This window comes from Oculina patagonica, chromosome 11 (assembly GCF_052425735.1).
Source record: "Oculina patagonica isolate OP01 chromosome 11, crgOcupat, whole genome shotgun sequence".
NCBI lineage: Eukaryota > Metazoa > Cnidaria > Anthozoa > Scleractinia > Oculinidae > Oculina > Oculina patagonica.
The window spans coordinates 10,012,515-10,027,895 of record NC_135768.1 but is presented as its reverse complement, the minus strand read 5'-3'; the positions used below and the strand labels follow the sequence as shown (position 1 = coordinate 10,027,895).

The 15,381-nt window shown below is 38.6% G+C and overlaps 1 protein-coding gene across 1 annotated transcript; it reads left to right on the top strand.

Annotated features, from left to right (window-relative positions):
- The first annotated feature begins 3,458 nt into the window (after window positions 1-3,458).
- On the top strand, window positions 3,459-15,381 carry LOC144630196 (cartilage intermediate layer protein 1-like). The gene is made up of 11 exons (XM_078488519.1): window positions 3,459-3,601; window positions 4,023-4,059; window positions 5,225-5,376; window positions 6,401-6,584; window positions 7,569-7,880; window positions 8,346-8,451; window positions 8,728-8,882; window positions 9,489-9,797; window positions 10,673-11,038; window positions 12,303-12,508; window positions 13,333-15,381. The coding sequence occupies exons 1-11, from the start codon at window positions 3,548-3,550 to the stop codon at window positions 14,629-14,631; spliced, it is 3,180 nt and encodes a 1,059-aa protein (XP_078344645.1). The 5' UTR covers window positions 3,459-3,547; the 3' UTR covers window positions 14,632-15,381.

The window sequence follows — 15,381 nt, the reverse complement described above, 5'->3', positions numbered from 1 at the left end:
AACCATAATAGCTGTAATAGTTGCATAACCAGACTGCACTCAATTTCTGTAGTCCAAGAAATTTGATACTGTAATGTGCAATTTTGAATTTTCAATACACAGTTTTTCGTGAAAGAGAGGAGAGTTTTTTTTAATCATTTTCTCCTTTGACTTCATTATTATCTTTTTGGCTCACTGATTGCAATTTAACCTTTAAAATTTGTCATCCCTGAGTAAAAAAAAAAATTAACATTAATAGAAATAGTTGAATGCTCCCTGCTTTCAAAAACATGGCCAAAATATACTGCAGCTTTTAAGAAATTGTTTTTTATTATTCCATGTTAACTAACAAAGTAAGTACATATATTAATATGTCCAGATGAAAAGTTATTGCTGCATTGAAAATTAAAATGCAGGAGACTTAAAGAAGTATTTCGGAGCAACATCAGTCAGATAAGGAACTTGAATCAGGGGTAAAATATTTAAGAAACATGTAAAGATATTCCTAAACTACTCCATTACTCGGTATCAATGTAAAAGCATCGAAGAAAGAACGGCATGATGTATACAGTCGTATTTCGGTAAAAATATGATCTCTGTTTGTCCCTGTCGATCTTAATGCTTTGCGTCTCCTTGTCGCTGCGCTCTAAAACGAGTAAGTAAATTGTCTTGCACCTATATACGACATCTCCGACGCGTTTTCTCGCTGTTCACGACTGAATTTGTCGGGAAACAATGCTACTGCAGACATCCGAACCACTAGAATCACCCTCACTTTCACGATCACTTTCAAGGAAGTGCTCAAGGGAGGCTTGATGTAACTGAGGAGTAGAAACAGGTGAAAAAAATCCAATATCTGCTTCACTTGAAGAGGTAATTTTGGACGCCATTTTGTTTGTTTTTCTCCGCGCGACGTCCACGCAAAAATCCTTGCAGCAGTACGCGCGCGTACCACACGCGATGGCGCAATTTGTGCTAAAAATAGCACAGTTGTTCCATATCATGGGGACACCCCCCAATACTGAAATGGCACGCGCTTACGGTTTCCGTCCCCGATTATGGCTCCTGCCAAAAAACCATACTTTTGTGACACTAAAACATTGTTTGATTTTTACAAAATCTGTTAAAAATCTGTTACGTTCGAAGCACTTAAATCACGCGCATAATTCAACAATAAATACCCTGTTGAAACCTTAACCATTATTGTAAGAGTTGTAAACAGTGATAATTCATTTCAACTTATTTCCAAAGGAAAAACACCAAATTCAAAATCGACACTTAATATAAACCTGGTACACAGCCAACCCTAAGCTATTGTTTCAATAGAATAGATAAAGTACAACTGTTCATGATCTTCACACTTTCCACAATAGCTGTTATTAAAACATACCAGAAAATAAACTGTAAACAAATTTCAAAACCCCATTCATCTCCTAAAAAACAAAATTAAAACCGCTTTCTTTTCGCAATCAAACCTGCGTCTGTAACGTAACAATCACAAAAACAAAACCCTTTACCGACCTTTACCCTTTTCTTATTTCAAAACACAATCATGCTTGGTGAAATGTTCTAGTTTGCCCTTTTTTTCTCCATCAATTATAAACTACACTACTCAATTCTAACTTGCCTGATGAACTTATAACTTCCCAAACTATATTCCTTGTTTAAACGAACCATGCATTATTTCAAACTCGGAATTTCTCCAAAAACAGTACTTTCGTGACACTGAAAAATTGCTTGATTTTTACAAAGATGTAAACAATAAATATGTTACATTACCAGCACTGAAATCACTCACATAGTCTAACAAAAAAATATCCCGTTAAAACTATTGTTAGCGTTGTAAACAGAAATCATAATTCATTTTAACTAATTCCCAAAGTACAAACATCAAATTCAAAAAAGATACTAAATATAACTTCGTACACAGCCATCGCGAAGCTATTTATTCTCATACTTTGCACAATCCCTGTATGCTGAAACATTAACTATACAAGAAAATAAACTGAAAACAAATTTAAAAACTTCATTCCTCTACTAAAAAATATAGAACCGCATTCTAGTTCCTTTGTTCAATCGAAGCTGCGTTATACAATAACGTGACAATCACATAAACAAAACCATTAACTAATCTGTATTTTAGAAGTAAATCATCCTTACTAAAATATTCTGATTTAATCTTTTCTCTCTATCAATCATTATATTACATAGCTTTAACTAACCTGATGTACTTTCTTATTCCTCTCCACAGCAGTGTCGTTTAAGCCAACAATTAACTCTTACTAATGCTTTATCTTGTTGTGTGAAATCGGATATACCATCTACGCAAAATATTCTACCCGAGCAAACTAAAACCTCTCTTCTAATTGTCCCAACCGTTTCATTTAAAAAATGTACAAAAATTCAATCTAATAAAACTCCTCAAATTAAAAAAAAAATCTCTTTCACTGCTTTGCATTCTACGCCGTGATTTTGCTTTAAGTTAAAGTTCAATTCTCTTCAACTAAAAAGCCATTTGCAGTTAACACTCCCAACCGACAAACGATTGCAATGAAACAGGGCAAAAGCAAAAAATCTTCAATGCAGAAATACTTTTCAATTTCTACTTATAAACAAAAATTATTTGTTCTTTGACAACACCCAAAACATCCGGCGGCCTCACAACCCCAAAAATCCGGCGGCCTCACAAAGCAAAATGTTGACATGGCACGAAAAATATTGACATGGCGGGAAAATTCTGCGGCCTCAGAAAGCAAACACGCATGGAATGCACCTTCTCCCCCTGGAGTATATTCTCGTGTCGTCATGACAACGTCATGACGTCACGAGACAAAAACGCGAAAATAACCAAGGATGGTTTCGACTGACGAAGATTAACACGGATTACGAACGACAAACTTGAAAAAACTTGCTAATTTTTTCAAGGCGTGAACTTGTCCGTGACACAGCTCCTTTAATTAACTAAAGAATGTGCCAAACTGACGTGTACTTTATATATCGATAATTTGTGTCGAGACATGCACGACAGCGAGCAGAATTTGCTTATCGACCAAGGTTATTGATCTGTCATCGAGGCAATTTTGAAATCCAGTTTATTACAGTACGTTCAACTGTTATCCATTTATTCAAGAACTGGCGCGAACGGAATGATTGTTTTGCAAAATACTTCACGATCTTAAGTGTTCTTGCCATTTGGTTTTTTGTTCAAAATTCACTAACTGGATGATGTTTCAGTTTCGGGCTAAAATTCGCCATGTAATCGGCCCCTTAAAGACTAGAAATACGACGGGCGTATATTACCTTCATCGGGGGTCATCATCATAGACGAGTTAAATTACCCTTCAGAGTTGATAAACGATTATGCTATCAGCAGTCGACACCCTGTTTGACAAGAAGATTCTGCTCTAAAAGCTTAGATTTCTTATCAATTTGGCTCAATTTCAAATATAGTTCGTTATAAAGGTCGTAGCCTGGAGTTGTATTGCAGAGTTTGCTTTTCTAACCGAGAGACGTGCATTCTCTTAGCTTCGTTACGCTGACGCTGTTTCGGCAGAAGTGCTCCTCGTCAATGGAAAAGTTCGTACTTCAGGCTTTGTTCCTTGCCTGGTTGCTAGCAGTGATTGTAAGTTGATTTTATTGTTTTTATACCCATTCAGTTTCATCTTTCAGATTGATTTTTCTTAATCTTCGGCATTTCAAGGCCTTTGACAACAACTTTGCTCCATCGCACCACTTAAGCGCATCTACCAAAGATATATCGTGCTGCCAAAATACAATCTTCAATCATACTGCATTGAATAGGCTCTGAAGTATTCTCTGTCCTTTTCACTGTTCATTTATTTCACGAGCGATGCTAAAAAGACGTCTATTCGTCACTAACATGACCCTGGTGTCATTTTCACTCAGACAAAACTATGCATGCTTGATATCCTTTGCTTTTTCTGCTTCCACGTAACAAATATCTTAAAAAAAATTACTGATGTTTTCCGATATACTGAATGTGTATACCTGTAAACGTAATAACCGAAATCCTTTTCTCCTAGGTTGTTTCATCTCCCGCGGAGAAAAGACGAGATAAAGGTATATAAAACTAGAGAAAAAAATACATGGGGGTTTTAGTCGCCGTCAAGCTATGTCACGAAATACAATATGGACTTTCAAGTCGCATAGATGTAACTTCCTAATAGCTGCTTGAAACTATGAAAAGCGCAAACGAAAAACTAGATATTAGAAAATTTTATCTTCCAGAAGTGGTATATTAGACAGAGAGGCTTAAAGAGGGAGTGAATATGAATGCCATTGTTGAGTCCCTTTACATGGTTTTATCGGAAATATCTTTTCACATTTCAAGCAATCTATAAAAATCTCTTCATCTCATAAATCTATGTTTCGGGGGATGGTTTGTAAATTCTTGGGGATGTTTTGGAGGAGATTTTTTTACAAAGGCTTTGTAAAATTAAGAGGGATAAGAAATATTGAAGATTTAATGTAGTTTTAAAGTTAGAACAGACAACCTGGGGTGCTCTTGCGTTGGGGTCAACCATCTGGTGGTGTTCCAAAAAAATATTTTGCCTTCTTCTACCCTTCTTTAACCTCTTAAAATTAAATTCAAAGCTTTAACGTTAACACAAAATCTTCGAACAATACTGTGAGTGGAAATTTATGATATAACCAAAACGTTCATCAGTTTAGTTTCAGTCGAAATGATGATTAAAAAATCGGAAATAATCGGAAACGCTGAATCACTGATTCTGCCTTTCATCAATGTTACCGCATGAAATAGCTTTTTTGTGAACAACAACCACGAACTATCGCTAAATCTTTCTTTACTAAAGAAATCGGAAGGCGATTTCTTGTCGACCATGTTTGACAGGCATGATATAATGGCTGGTATCCAATGGCCGCTTAACCACTTAAAACTCTGGAAAGTCTCCAGCTTTAAAGATAGACATAGTGCTTACAAGATGACAAAGGTCACCATGAATTTAAAGCAAAAACATCACTTTTTTGTAAAATTGTACTATTATGCCTCAAAATAGCATACTGGGAACATACTGCTGGATGTTCTAACTTTAGTATTATGGTTCACATTACGCTGGCATAAAATATTTCTATGTTAAGTTTACAGTCCATAAACTGATCCATTGTCCATAAACCCTTCCATTGTAAGAATGACTGCTCGCTGTTTAATTTTTCGGATGATTGGATATTTTTATAGCTCGTGCTTTCTTTTGTATAAAAACAGCATCTGGATGCCCAAGTGACCAGTTGTCCAAATTCCCCACCAAATATGCAAAAGATCTTCAAAAGCGTGTTCTAAATATGATTCACTTCGCAAGGCCCGACGACAGATCTTGGTTAACCAATCAACGACACTTTAAAAAAAGGCTTCTTATGGTAAGTGAGATTTAGCGCCGGTGACCGGGGAATTAAGGGCAAAAATGGAAGAGGCTCCCTCTCTTACGCACTCTTGATAGAGCCACTTTAGACATTTAACCTCGGATAAATCACAGTAGAAAGGATGTACAGAGTAGAAGGTAGAGAGAATTAGAACGAAAATGAAAAGAAAATGAGCAAATAAAAAAAATCGGTACAGGTCAGCAAAAAGTCCAAATTTGGCTTTTGCGAATACGCATAAGCCAAATTTTGTACCTTTTTACAATCTTGTGGAATGAAATGGAATCTTTATCTAAATTCTACTGCAGTGTGAAAAAATTGCTTTTCTACTAATTAATTTGTACCACCAAAAAAAAAAAAACAATTTAACGGTTAAAAAGGCTGTTTTTGAGTAAATTGAATAATTCGCTTGTTTTTACAATAAGGGGATTTTTTTATGAGAAATGTTTCCCAAGTTTTTTTAAAAGTGGTCGTTCTAATCCTCTTTACTTTGAATTATAGTGTACCTTATTGTTACTTATTTTCGCGGGACTTAATTTTCGCAATTTTCGCGATTTTTTAAAAATCACGAAATTAAAGACCCGCAATTGTTTTCTTGTTTTCTCCGCTTGAGAGGAAAGTTGTGGAGAAACAGTGCGCGAAATGAGTATGTTTCAACAGGTTTTGTCCAAGGTTGTAGCGAAGTGGTGACACTTTACTACTAATAACTTTTGTCAAATTAAGTGCTGTAAGGAGGGGTCTGAAGGGTTAAAATGTAAAATGGGATTTGGGCAAATTTTGACTGGGAAAGTGGGATTTGGCTTACTGGGACTGGCAATAACAGATAAAAAATTAAAAACATTGGAACTGGGAATGGAATTTGGGAAAATTTGGGAAAACAAAATGCTGAGAAATGGTATTTGGGCAAAATTTGGGCCGAGAAATAGGATTTTTATACCCTGCTTCAGGACCCTCTGCATGGGGGTCCTGTAAAGCGCCACAAGCATTAACTCGATCGTGCCAAATAGCTGTTCTTTATTTGTAGTGGGGATTCCAACGAATGGACAGAAACAAAAATGGCCTGGTTGACTACAACGAAGCTGCAAGAGGGAGGTGGAGCCTGCGCGGTCCAAGAGTGTGCCAGTTGGCTTTCCTTCAAGAGTGTGATGAGGATCAGAGCAGGAGTCTCTCGCTGAAGGAATGGCAGAATTGCTTTAAAGTCAATTCAGGTGACAATGTACAGAGGGGAAAGCCAAAATTGAATTGTTCCTAGCAAAATCGATTCACTTTCAGGCAGTAAACTGGTATTACCATATCTATTCAGGGCGCTTATTAAATTTTTGGACCTTTAGAGTGGGCGCTTATTGGTCCTTATTCGAGGTGGGCGCTTTCTTGTGGCTGGGCGCCTATTAAATCTTCACCATTTCAGCAAGTAGTAAGTTTATTTTGCAACGAAACATTAAATACTAAACGAACGTGAAGATGTACTAAAGAGGAATTTTAACCGGTTCATTGAAAGTTTCTGTAAAACACTAAGAAAACTCGGTCTTCGGAAAAGTCTATTAGAAGTACTTAGTCAACAACATGCAACCAAATTGTCACTAAGATCGATACTCTTCTTGTACAGTTCAGGGTGTTTTGGAGTAGTGCTTTAGATATTGATGGAAAATTGATTTTTATCGCTAAAGGGCTGTTACAATCTATCCAAAACATTTCACTAATCATGGCCTTGATGTAAGATAAAACAGCCAAAACTCCTCTTCCCCTCCTTGCAGGAGAAAATACGTTTTAAGGTGATCCGAAAAGGCTCAAGATCCAAAAACACTTTGTCTGAGGTTTATCTGTCACTGAAATATATTCTTTTGTGGTACATGGTAAGGTGTTAATTAAGGCGAAGTTCAGGCCTTTTCTGAGGAGTTGCACCAAATCATTGGTGAGATGCATTCACTACCCATCTTTTTTTTTTTTTTTAATTTTTTAATTCATTGCTTACGAACCAAAAAAAAACTTTTTGCAAAGAATAACAGCTGTATTAGAAAGACGCAGGTCATCTCAGGGATGGGGTTTGCACCCCTGCACCCTCCCCCCTAGGTCCGCCCCTGTCAGTAACAGAAAAACCTCAAATCAGATGAATTTTGATCTTGATAAGTAACAAAAAAATACAGTTTCTCGACAGTTTTACTAACAATAACAAGTTTATCTGTTCTGTTTAGAATGCAATAAAACCTGTATCCGTGGTAAACTTGACAAAGCTCTTTGTCAGTGCCAGTGTCCTGAAAGTGTTATTCAAATTCAAGGACGGGTAGTGACGTCATCTGGAGCCCCACTTCAAGACGTCAGCATTTTGTTCGGAATCTCCCCTCCTACAGAAATGGCAAGGACCAATAAGAGTGGTCACTTTTCAATGATTGACAGGTGTGAAAATTCGTCTTATACGGTGAGGAAGAACGACTACATTCCTCTTCGACTTCAGGGCGGCATTCAAAGAGATGACCATCCGCTTTTGATCCGTCTTGAAGATGCAGGTATACTGAGATAACACTTGCTAGCAAAGCAATTGCCATTTTTTCCCAGTTTCTTTTTACAATTTCAGAGCAAAGTATGCACATAGCTGTATATTTTGTCAGTTAATCAACCAGTTGTGTTGTTTTGAGTAGGTAAAGGCAATAGTCTGCGTTCAAGCCAAGTGGCACATCCGGCCGAAGCTTATCTCGGTTTCAGTAGAAGAAGCGACTAGGAGTATTTCTACCCTCCCCTCCAATGGATGGGATGCTAGTTCATAGCAGGGTTCCCCTCTCCCCCAGCAGTAAAATCGCGGATATACACCTGGGTGGAGAGAGGCACTGTGAGAGTAAAGTGTCTTGCCCAAGAACGCAACGCAGTGACCACGGACAGACCTCTCCATCCGCAGTCAAGTTTACTAGCCACTAGGCCATCGCGGCTCCAAGTTGTTTTGCGTACCAACACATTTTCATGTCTTTCCTTTTTAGAGCCAGCTTACATCGCCGTTAATCCTAAGAGCAAGATGCGCATTGCTGGACAAAGTGCGAATTTCACCTGTGAAGCAGAAGGGACCCTACCAATTAAAATAAGCTGGTAAAGCAATTAATCGTTGTTGCTCCCACATGGACATTTGACGTGAAAGGCAGAATTCGAAATATGTAATATTATATATTTTTAATAAGTCAAAGCGAGTCTTTTAACCAAGGTTACAATTGCAAGGTCTAAAAACCTTTCTGTGGAAGGTCATTGTACCAAGATAGTGAGCGCTTCTTCTTAATTTTGTTATCCGAGACATTACTCGAACGTAAATGCTCTTCGATGCCAGTGTTTAAAGATCGCTAAATAAATTTAATTTTGTTCTTGTTAAAGGTATCAAAATGGAAGGCGTTTACAGAAGGTTACCATGGGAACGAAATCTAACTTGTTTATCCCGAACGTAAATGGAGCTCAAGGCTTCTATACTTGCAAGTCCACAAACGATTACGGATCAGAGATTTCAAGTCCTGCCGAGTTAAAGGTCCAAGGTACGATATCTTTCTATTATGTAACGTAGACTCGTCTTTTGCACATGCGTTTATTGCAAAATTCTTTATTCTCAAAAGAATAGTACCAAAAAGGGGGTATATACAAAGAGGGCATAGGGTTTACAAAAACATACATATACCCTTGTGCAGTACATGTGCTACTCGTTTTACTTAGTGCACACAGTCAGGTGCTCCTACCGCCTTTAGAATAAAAGTTAAGTAGATGTGCTACACGTTTTCCTTACTACACACAGTCAGGTGCTCCTCAACTCCTACCGCCTTTAGAAGAATAATCAATTTATTAATATTAATTTTTTTAACCATCAATTAAAGTTTACACCAGAGCACTTAAGGAGTTTAGCGATTTATCGGTTTAGTGGGTTAGTGAACGACAGCTCACTAACAAACCATCACAAAGTGCATTTTGCACAAACAAACAAACAAAAAACAAATAAACAAATAAACACACAAATAAGAGCAAAAGCAAGCACCCATTTTTTTGGTGGACCCAAGGTTTCACTATGGTAAGGTAAAAGTTGGAATAAACTAAGGAATCCAGACTAGTTCCAATACAATGAAAAAACTCTTCTCGTACTCTTTACACAGAGGAAATATTAGATACCTGCAACCGAACACCAAGAAGTCACGTCATAAAACTACCACCAGGATGTAAGGTAGCAAGCACAGGCGAGGACACCCTGGATATTGGACAATGTTCTGAGGAACCATGCTCCCAGAGTCCATCATTATCAGACAGTTGTGGAGCGAAAGAAGATTGCTGTTGCGGTCCAGTGAGCGAGGATCATCAAGAAAGGATCGTCGTAAACTGCGGTGTAAGTTACAATGACATGGTGTTTTATCGGCTCAAAGGATGCGGGTGCGGCACATGCGCCAAAAGAGAAACCGTCATAAAAGGTGAGCTGTTCTAAATAAAAATAATTATGTTATTATTGATTTTTTATGATTGTTCACCCAAAAAAGTTTGCGGTCGACCATAGTGGGCCATCAGGCCGGAACTTATGCCAGTTTCCGTAGCATGAAGCGATCGACAAGGAGTATTTCTATTCTCTTCTTGATGGGATGCGAGTTCATCGCAGGGTTATCCCCAGCAGTAAATTCGCCGGCACCCATTTATACACTTGCCAATGGGTGGAAAAAGCACTATGTGAGTAAAGTGTCTTGTCCATAAACACAACACAATGACCCCGGCCAGGGCTCAAACCCGGACCGCTCGATCCGGAGTCCAGTACACTAACCATCTAGCCCCAGTTGTTAAAAAGGTGGATAATGCTAACCACAGGATAAATCACTATCCGGTGGATAGTGCAGTATGTTTTGTTAACACTTATCCACTGGATAGCGATTTATCTGGTGGTTAACGTTATCCACCCTTGGAACAACTGGGCCCTGGCCACTGCGACACCCCCATTACTGATTTTAATGACAACTACTGGCATTACTGATATTAATGCCTGTCTACCCATACCTTTTTATTTATGTCATAGGGTTGACGAACTTCCTTGTAACCCATTTTGACAGCCAAACATTTTAAATCCTGAATAATAAATATTCCAGGTTACTGGAATACTTCTAATTTACTTCGTCTTCTTGTTCGAAAATTATCTTAGCACATTAGATTTGTCTTTGTGGAAAGGAAGTGCATTAATTATAAAAAAAGTCATTGAAAAAGAAGAGGGTTCTAAACAGAGGAAAGAAGTTGATAGAGTTTCATCATTATGGTATCATTTTCGTTGTTCAAAGGACTGATTACTACTGTCATTGCGTTATAGGAGAAGTCGTTGGTGGCCCTGACCGAGTCCCAGTCAAGAACGTGAAAGTTATATTCAGAAAGAAAGTAGTTGATAGAACGAACGAAGAGGGCAAATTTTCGTTCACTATTTCTGATGATGTGGACCGTGTGGTTGTCACATTCCATGACCCGACAGATCAGTTCTTTAACACTACTCAAACCGTGCCAATTCTGAAGGGCCAGACTGTGTCCCACATCAGCATAGCCCTACCTGAGGAGGACCCGCCAGTGACGTTCGACAGCAGCCAAAACCTGAGAGTGCCACTGGGGCACACTGGGGACAGTATGGCGGAATTAGAATTGCCAGCGGACAATCTCCTGCATAAAGATGGGAAGCCGTTTAAAGGTGAGTTTCAAGACGGCGGTTGCCAATTCAAAGGCCTTTTGTTACATATTTGTAAAAACCTCGAAGGTACATGACGAACATTGTATACTGACTTTTTTTAAAGAGGTCACTAAGTACAACTATTGGCGTCGCAGTGGATTATGGAATGTTACTCGTCATATAAGAGGAAATTGTCTGTGTTGTTGGGTTGTGTTGTTGAAAGCCTAAAAGATTTTCTATTACAATCCTGTTTCATAATGCATACATACAGTGGACTTAAACACATTGCTCAGCTAACCTTCGGAAAGTTCGGAAAGTCTAGAAAGTTATGAGCTTATCAGTTTAAACCTTTTTTTGGAGATTTTAACTTAAAAAATTGTATTTTAGGTTGTCGAAAAAAAAAACAGCCAAAACCCCTCGTCCCCTCCTTGCAGGAGAAAACAAATTCTTGTTGCGGTTTTCAATGAAATGCGAACTCTGAAATTCAAGATCCAACTGACGATCGATCGACGATTGTGTTTTTCGCTGCCGTAAATCATAATTATGGCGACAGCTAACGAACCATAAAAAACGGCAACAAACAAAATGGATCAAAATCTACCAATCACAACTGACGGACGTGACCTTTTGACCCGGTTGAAGTGAACTTCTGTTTCCCGAGAGGTCCGCTAAGATGATTGACGGCAGCAAAAAGCGTAAACCGTTGATTGAGGATTGAATTTCAGAGTTCGCATTTCACTGAAAATAGCAAGAACAAAGAACTTCATGCATAAAAAGGAATGAAGTTTGCCAACTTCAGCATCAACACTTGGCTCTAGCTCCAATTTTAATGCAAAGTCGCAGCCCTTGCAGTCGCAGTTCCCAGCGATATTTGGTCTTGCAAAGTAAAGGTCGAAGGTTCTCGATTCGGCGAGAACCCAGATCCGCTTGTCCCTCTTAGCTGGCTGAGCCTGGGTCACGAAGAACAAGTGGCTCTGGGGACACATGTTTTGATTAGTTAGATGTTTAACAAAGAGAATTAAAATCTAGCAAATCAAATCAACCGTAGTAAAATCCCTTACAACGAAGAAATTTTAAAACGGTTGTTTTGATTTGCCAAATCAGCCGGCCGAAGAGGGACAAGTGTGCGCCTCTGGGGATGAGAATGAGCACTGTTGTAATTCACCCCACGCGCCCAAAATTTAACCCCCACCCCACCTGAATGAAACAAACTTCAGGGAAAGATATAAGAAGAAAGCTAGAGAGTGCGTGCTGATTTAAAGATGTATTCATTTTACTTTCCAAGGTAAAGCAAAGCTAAGGGTGAGCTGGAAAGATGCAAGAAACGTCAGTGACTTATTGACTACACCAGGAGACTTCACCACAGTTGACCAATCAGGAGACGTTCAGCCACTGAAAACATACGGGATACTTAGAATCAAAGTTCAGGACCAGGATAATGAGCAACTTGACCTTGCAGGAAATATGAAGATTTATCTTGAACCTGATAAGGTACAAACTTAGAACCTTTTACAATAAGCAACTTAGTGGTAACAATTAGAGAAAAAAATGTACTTGCAACGTTCAAAGAAGGGAAACATTTAGATGCTTAAATAATCCACTTGTTAGTTCCGATAGATGTTGTGAAGTATAAGCACATTGTATACTTGACTGAAAAAGGTGGCTCTTACATAAGGGCTATAGGAATATCTGCAATCAAAATTTTATGCATCATTTTCAACATTACGAAATGCTATCTAGTCATATTGATGTACATTGTATTTTACAGTCCTTGCGTAAACCGTTGAGATACAAATTTTCACTGATTTGGGTACTACAGCTCATCTTTTCAGCCCTTCACCGCCATTTCAATGCTGTTAATCTTGTTGTGTTCTGGGAACAAAACCGGATGAATTGCAAACCACATGAAACAAAACTGAGCAGGGAGAGAGGGCAAAGAAAGGTTTTTTTACGCGCTTGTAAGTCACGACATTCACAAAAAGGGCGCGACTCTTGTTTGGCTCAAGTAGCCTCGTCCAAGATGCAGCTACGTTTTAAACATAACATAAGAAAAACTAAGAGAATACAATAAAATAGATGAAAATATATTAAAACAGGTTTCTCTTGAAATCTGTAAAATCACTTGTTCGGATAGAGACTGGCGGGGCATTCCATTGCTTAGCTGAGAAAATAAGAAAATGAATTAAGGCCTTAGCTAGTTGTCCTAGGATTATGCACTAACATAATGTAACATATCTGCAACGACTGCAGCAGCGACGATGACTTTACAAAGAGAAGATTTTAAACTATATTACACGTTTTTTTACCCTGTAAAGATTGCGTTGCCAAGTAATGCAACTGGAGAAATGGCTCCATGGCTGTGGTGGCTGGATGAAAATACCGGAAGATGGCGCCAAATGGGAGAAATGAAACCAGTCAATAACTCAAGAACCAAACGCTCATTGGGTGGCCGGAGGTTTTACATCGGTTACATTCAAACTGATAAAATATCATACATCAACATCGACATCCTATGGAAGCGCTGTTATGTTCGAGCACAGGCCTACACCATGACTAATAAAGGCACGCAACCTGTCATGGGGGCTGTAGTGACATTGATTGGCAAAGAGAATACCAATCAGGAACAGTATTATGGATATACCAAGGAAATTACTAATAAAAACGGAATAGCTTGTATTCCTGCATGGTGCGACTCTAATGTTGTTTTGCAGTCAACCAAGTTGTCCTATAATGCAGATGGGAGTGAAAGTGTCAGTCAGTTAAATCCCGATGATACAATTTTGGAGAAGCTTGCTCCTGAATTAGAAGCATCTGTTATAGAAGGGAATGAATCGCGGTCTTTTCAGTTCACGACGAAAGTAACTTCGCAGGCAGGGCCCGTATTCGGTGGTGATGAGATGAACAAATGTCTTGATCTCAGTGACAGTTTGCTGGCGTTTAGGTTTCGCTTGGACGAGGCAGAAGTCAAACTGAACGAGCTCGACGACTTTGGTTCCAGGCCACCCGGACACCCACTGTCATGGTACACAACTGATGCCAGAAAACCAAACCAGGAACCTAAGAAGTGTTTCATTAAAATTAAAACGGAATATCTCCAACAAGATGCGGTCCCTTGGGTATCAGTGCAAAGTTTTACCCCCGACCGTCAAACCAGGTACGGATTTTCTTTAAAAGAACAAACACTGACAGGAGAACGACCCACAGTTGGATGGGATGTGGATCTGGTGGCTGGTGCTTGTGTTGAATACAGATGCAGCGAAAAAGACAAAGAGACATTCCTTGTGGTCACTATGCTCACTACCGCATATTGTTTGTATGCAGAGCCAATTCCAGCAATTCCTGAGTTTCAGCCGGAAAAGTATGGAAATTTTACCATTGCAATGTCTCCCAGAAGTGCAAGCTTCTATGCCCCAGTTGAGATATCTGACGGCAAACTGGGATTCTATTCAGGCCCTGGAAAGATCGCAGAAGAGCGTTGCAAGGCCGGGACAGTACATGATGTAGCAGAAGGTGTCAAGAAAATAAATAGCGATGGCCATGGAGTGCTAGCCATTGATGCAGTTGAATGCGCTTGGCCTGATTGGATAGAAGAACGTAACAGTGGCCCGAACTGAGATTGTCTGTAAGGTCACGGACAGCGCAAAAGGCGAGCTGCGAGATCAATATTTTGAAATATTTTAAAGGAGCTACGTCACGAGGATTTCGCCGAATTTTGGTCTAAACTGTTCTGAAATTAGATGTAGGCTACTTAACCCATGAAAAACATTATCTTTGAACATTTAAAGGACGATATTATATAATAATATAATAATAAAATAAAATAATAATAATGGTTTATTGTAGAATTTCCACCAAACAGACAAAGGGATTTTCTTCATCTACAATGTCTATTCTACAAAGTTACCCTTAAAAATCAATAAAATAAAGATAAAATAAAATACAATAAAATATAAAAATGTTAAGTATATTTTTAACAAATAAAGAAGCCTAAGCCATGTTTTATACTGTCATAAAACACGACGGGCATTTGAGAACACGAGGGAAATGTAAAAAAATGAGCCGCAGGCGAATGTTTCTACATTTCTCGAGTGTTCTCAAATGCCCGGAGTGTTTTATGACAGAATAAAACATAGCTTAGGTTTCTTTCTTTGCTTTATGACATAGATTTTAGACACCGCGAGTGAAAAGTTTAATTAAAAATATGTACAACAAGAGCGTGTAAGCGAAGATGAAAAGCAGAAAATAGTTTACGGAAAGACCAGAAAACTGACACAATTTCATTCAGTGTTCAACGTAAAATAAGGCTAAGCATTTCAGGTAAGTTCTTTTTGAACTTCAATAAACTTCACCGACTCTGAGGGCAA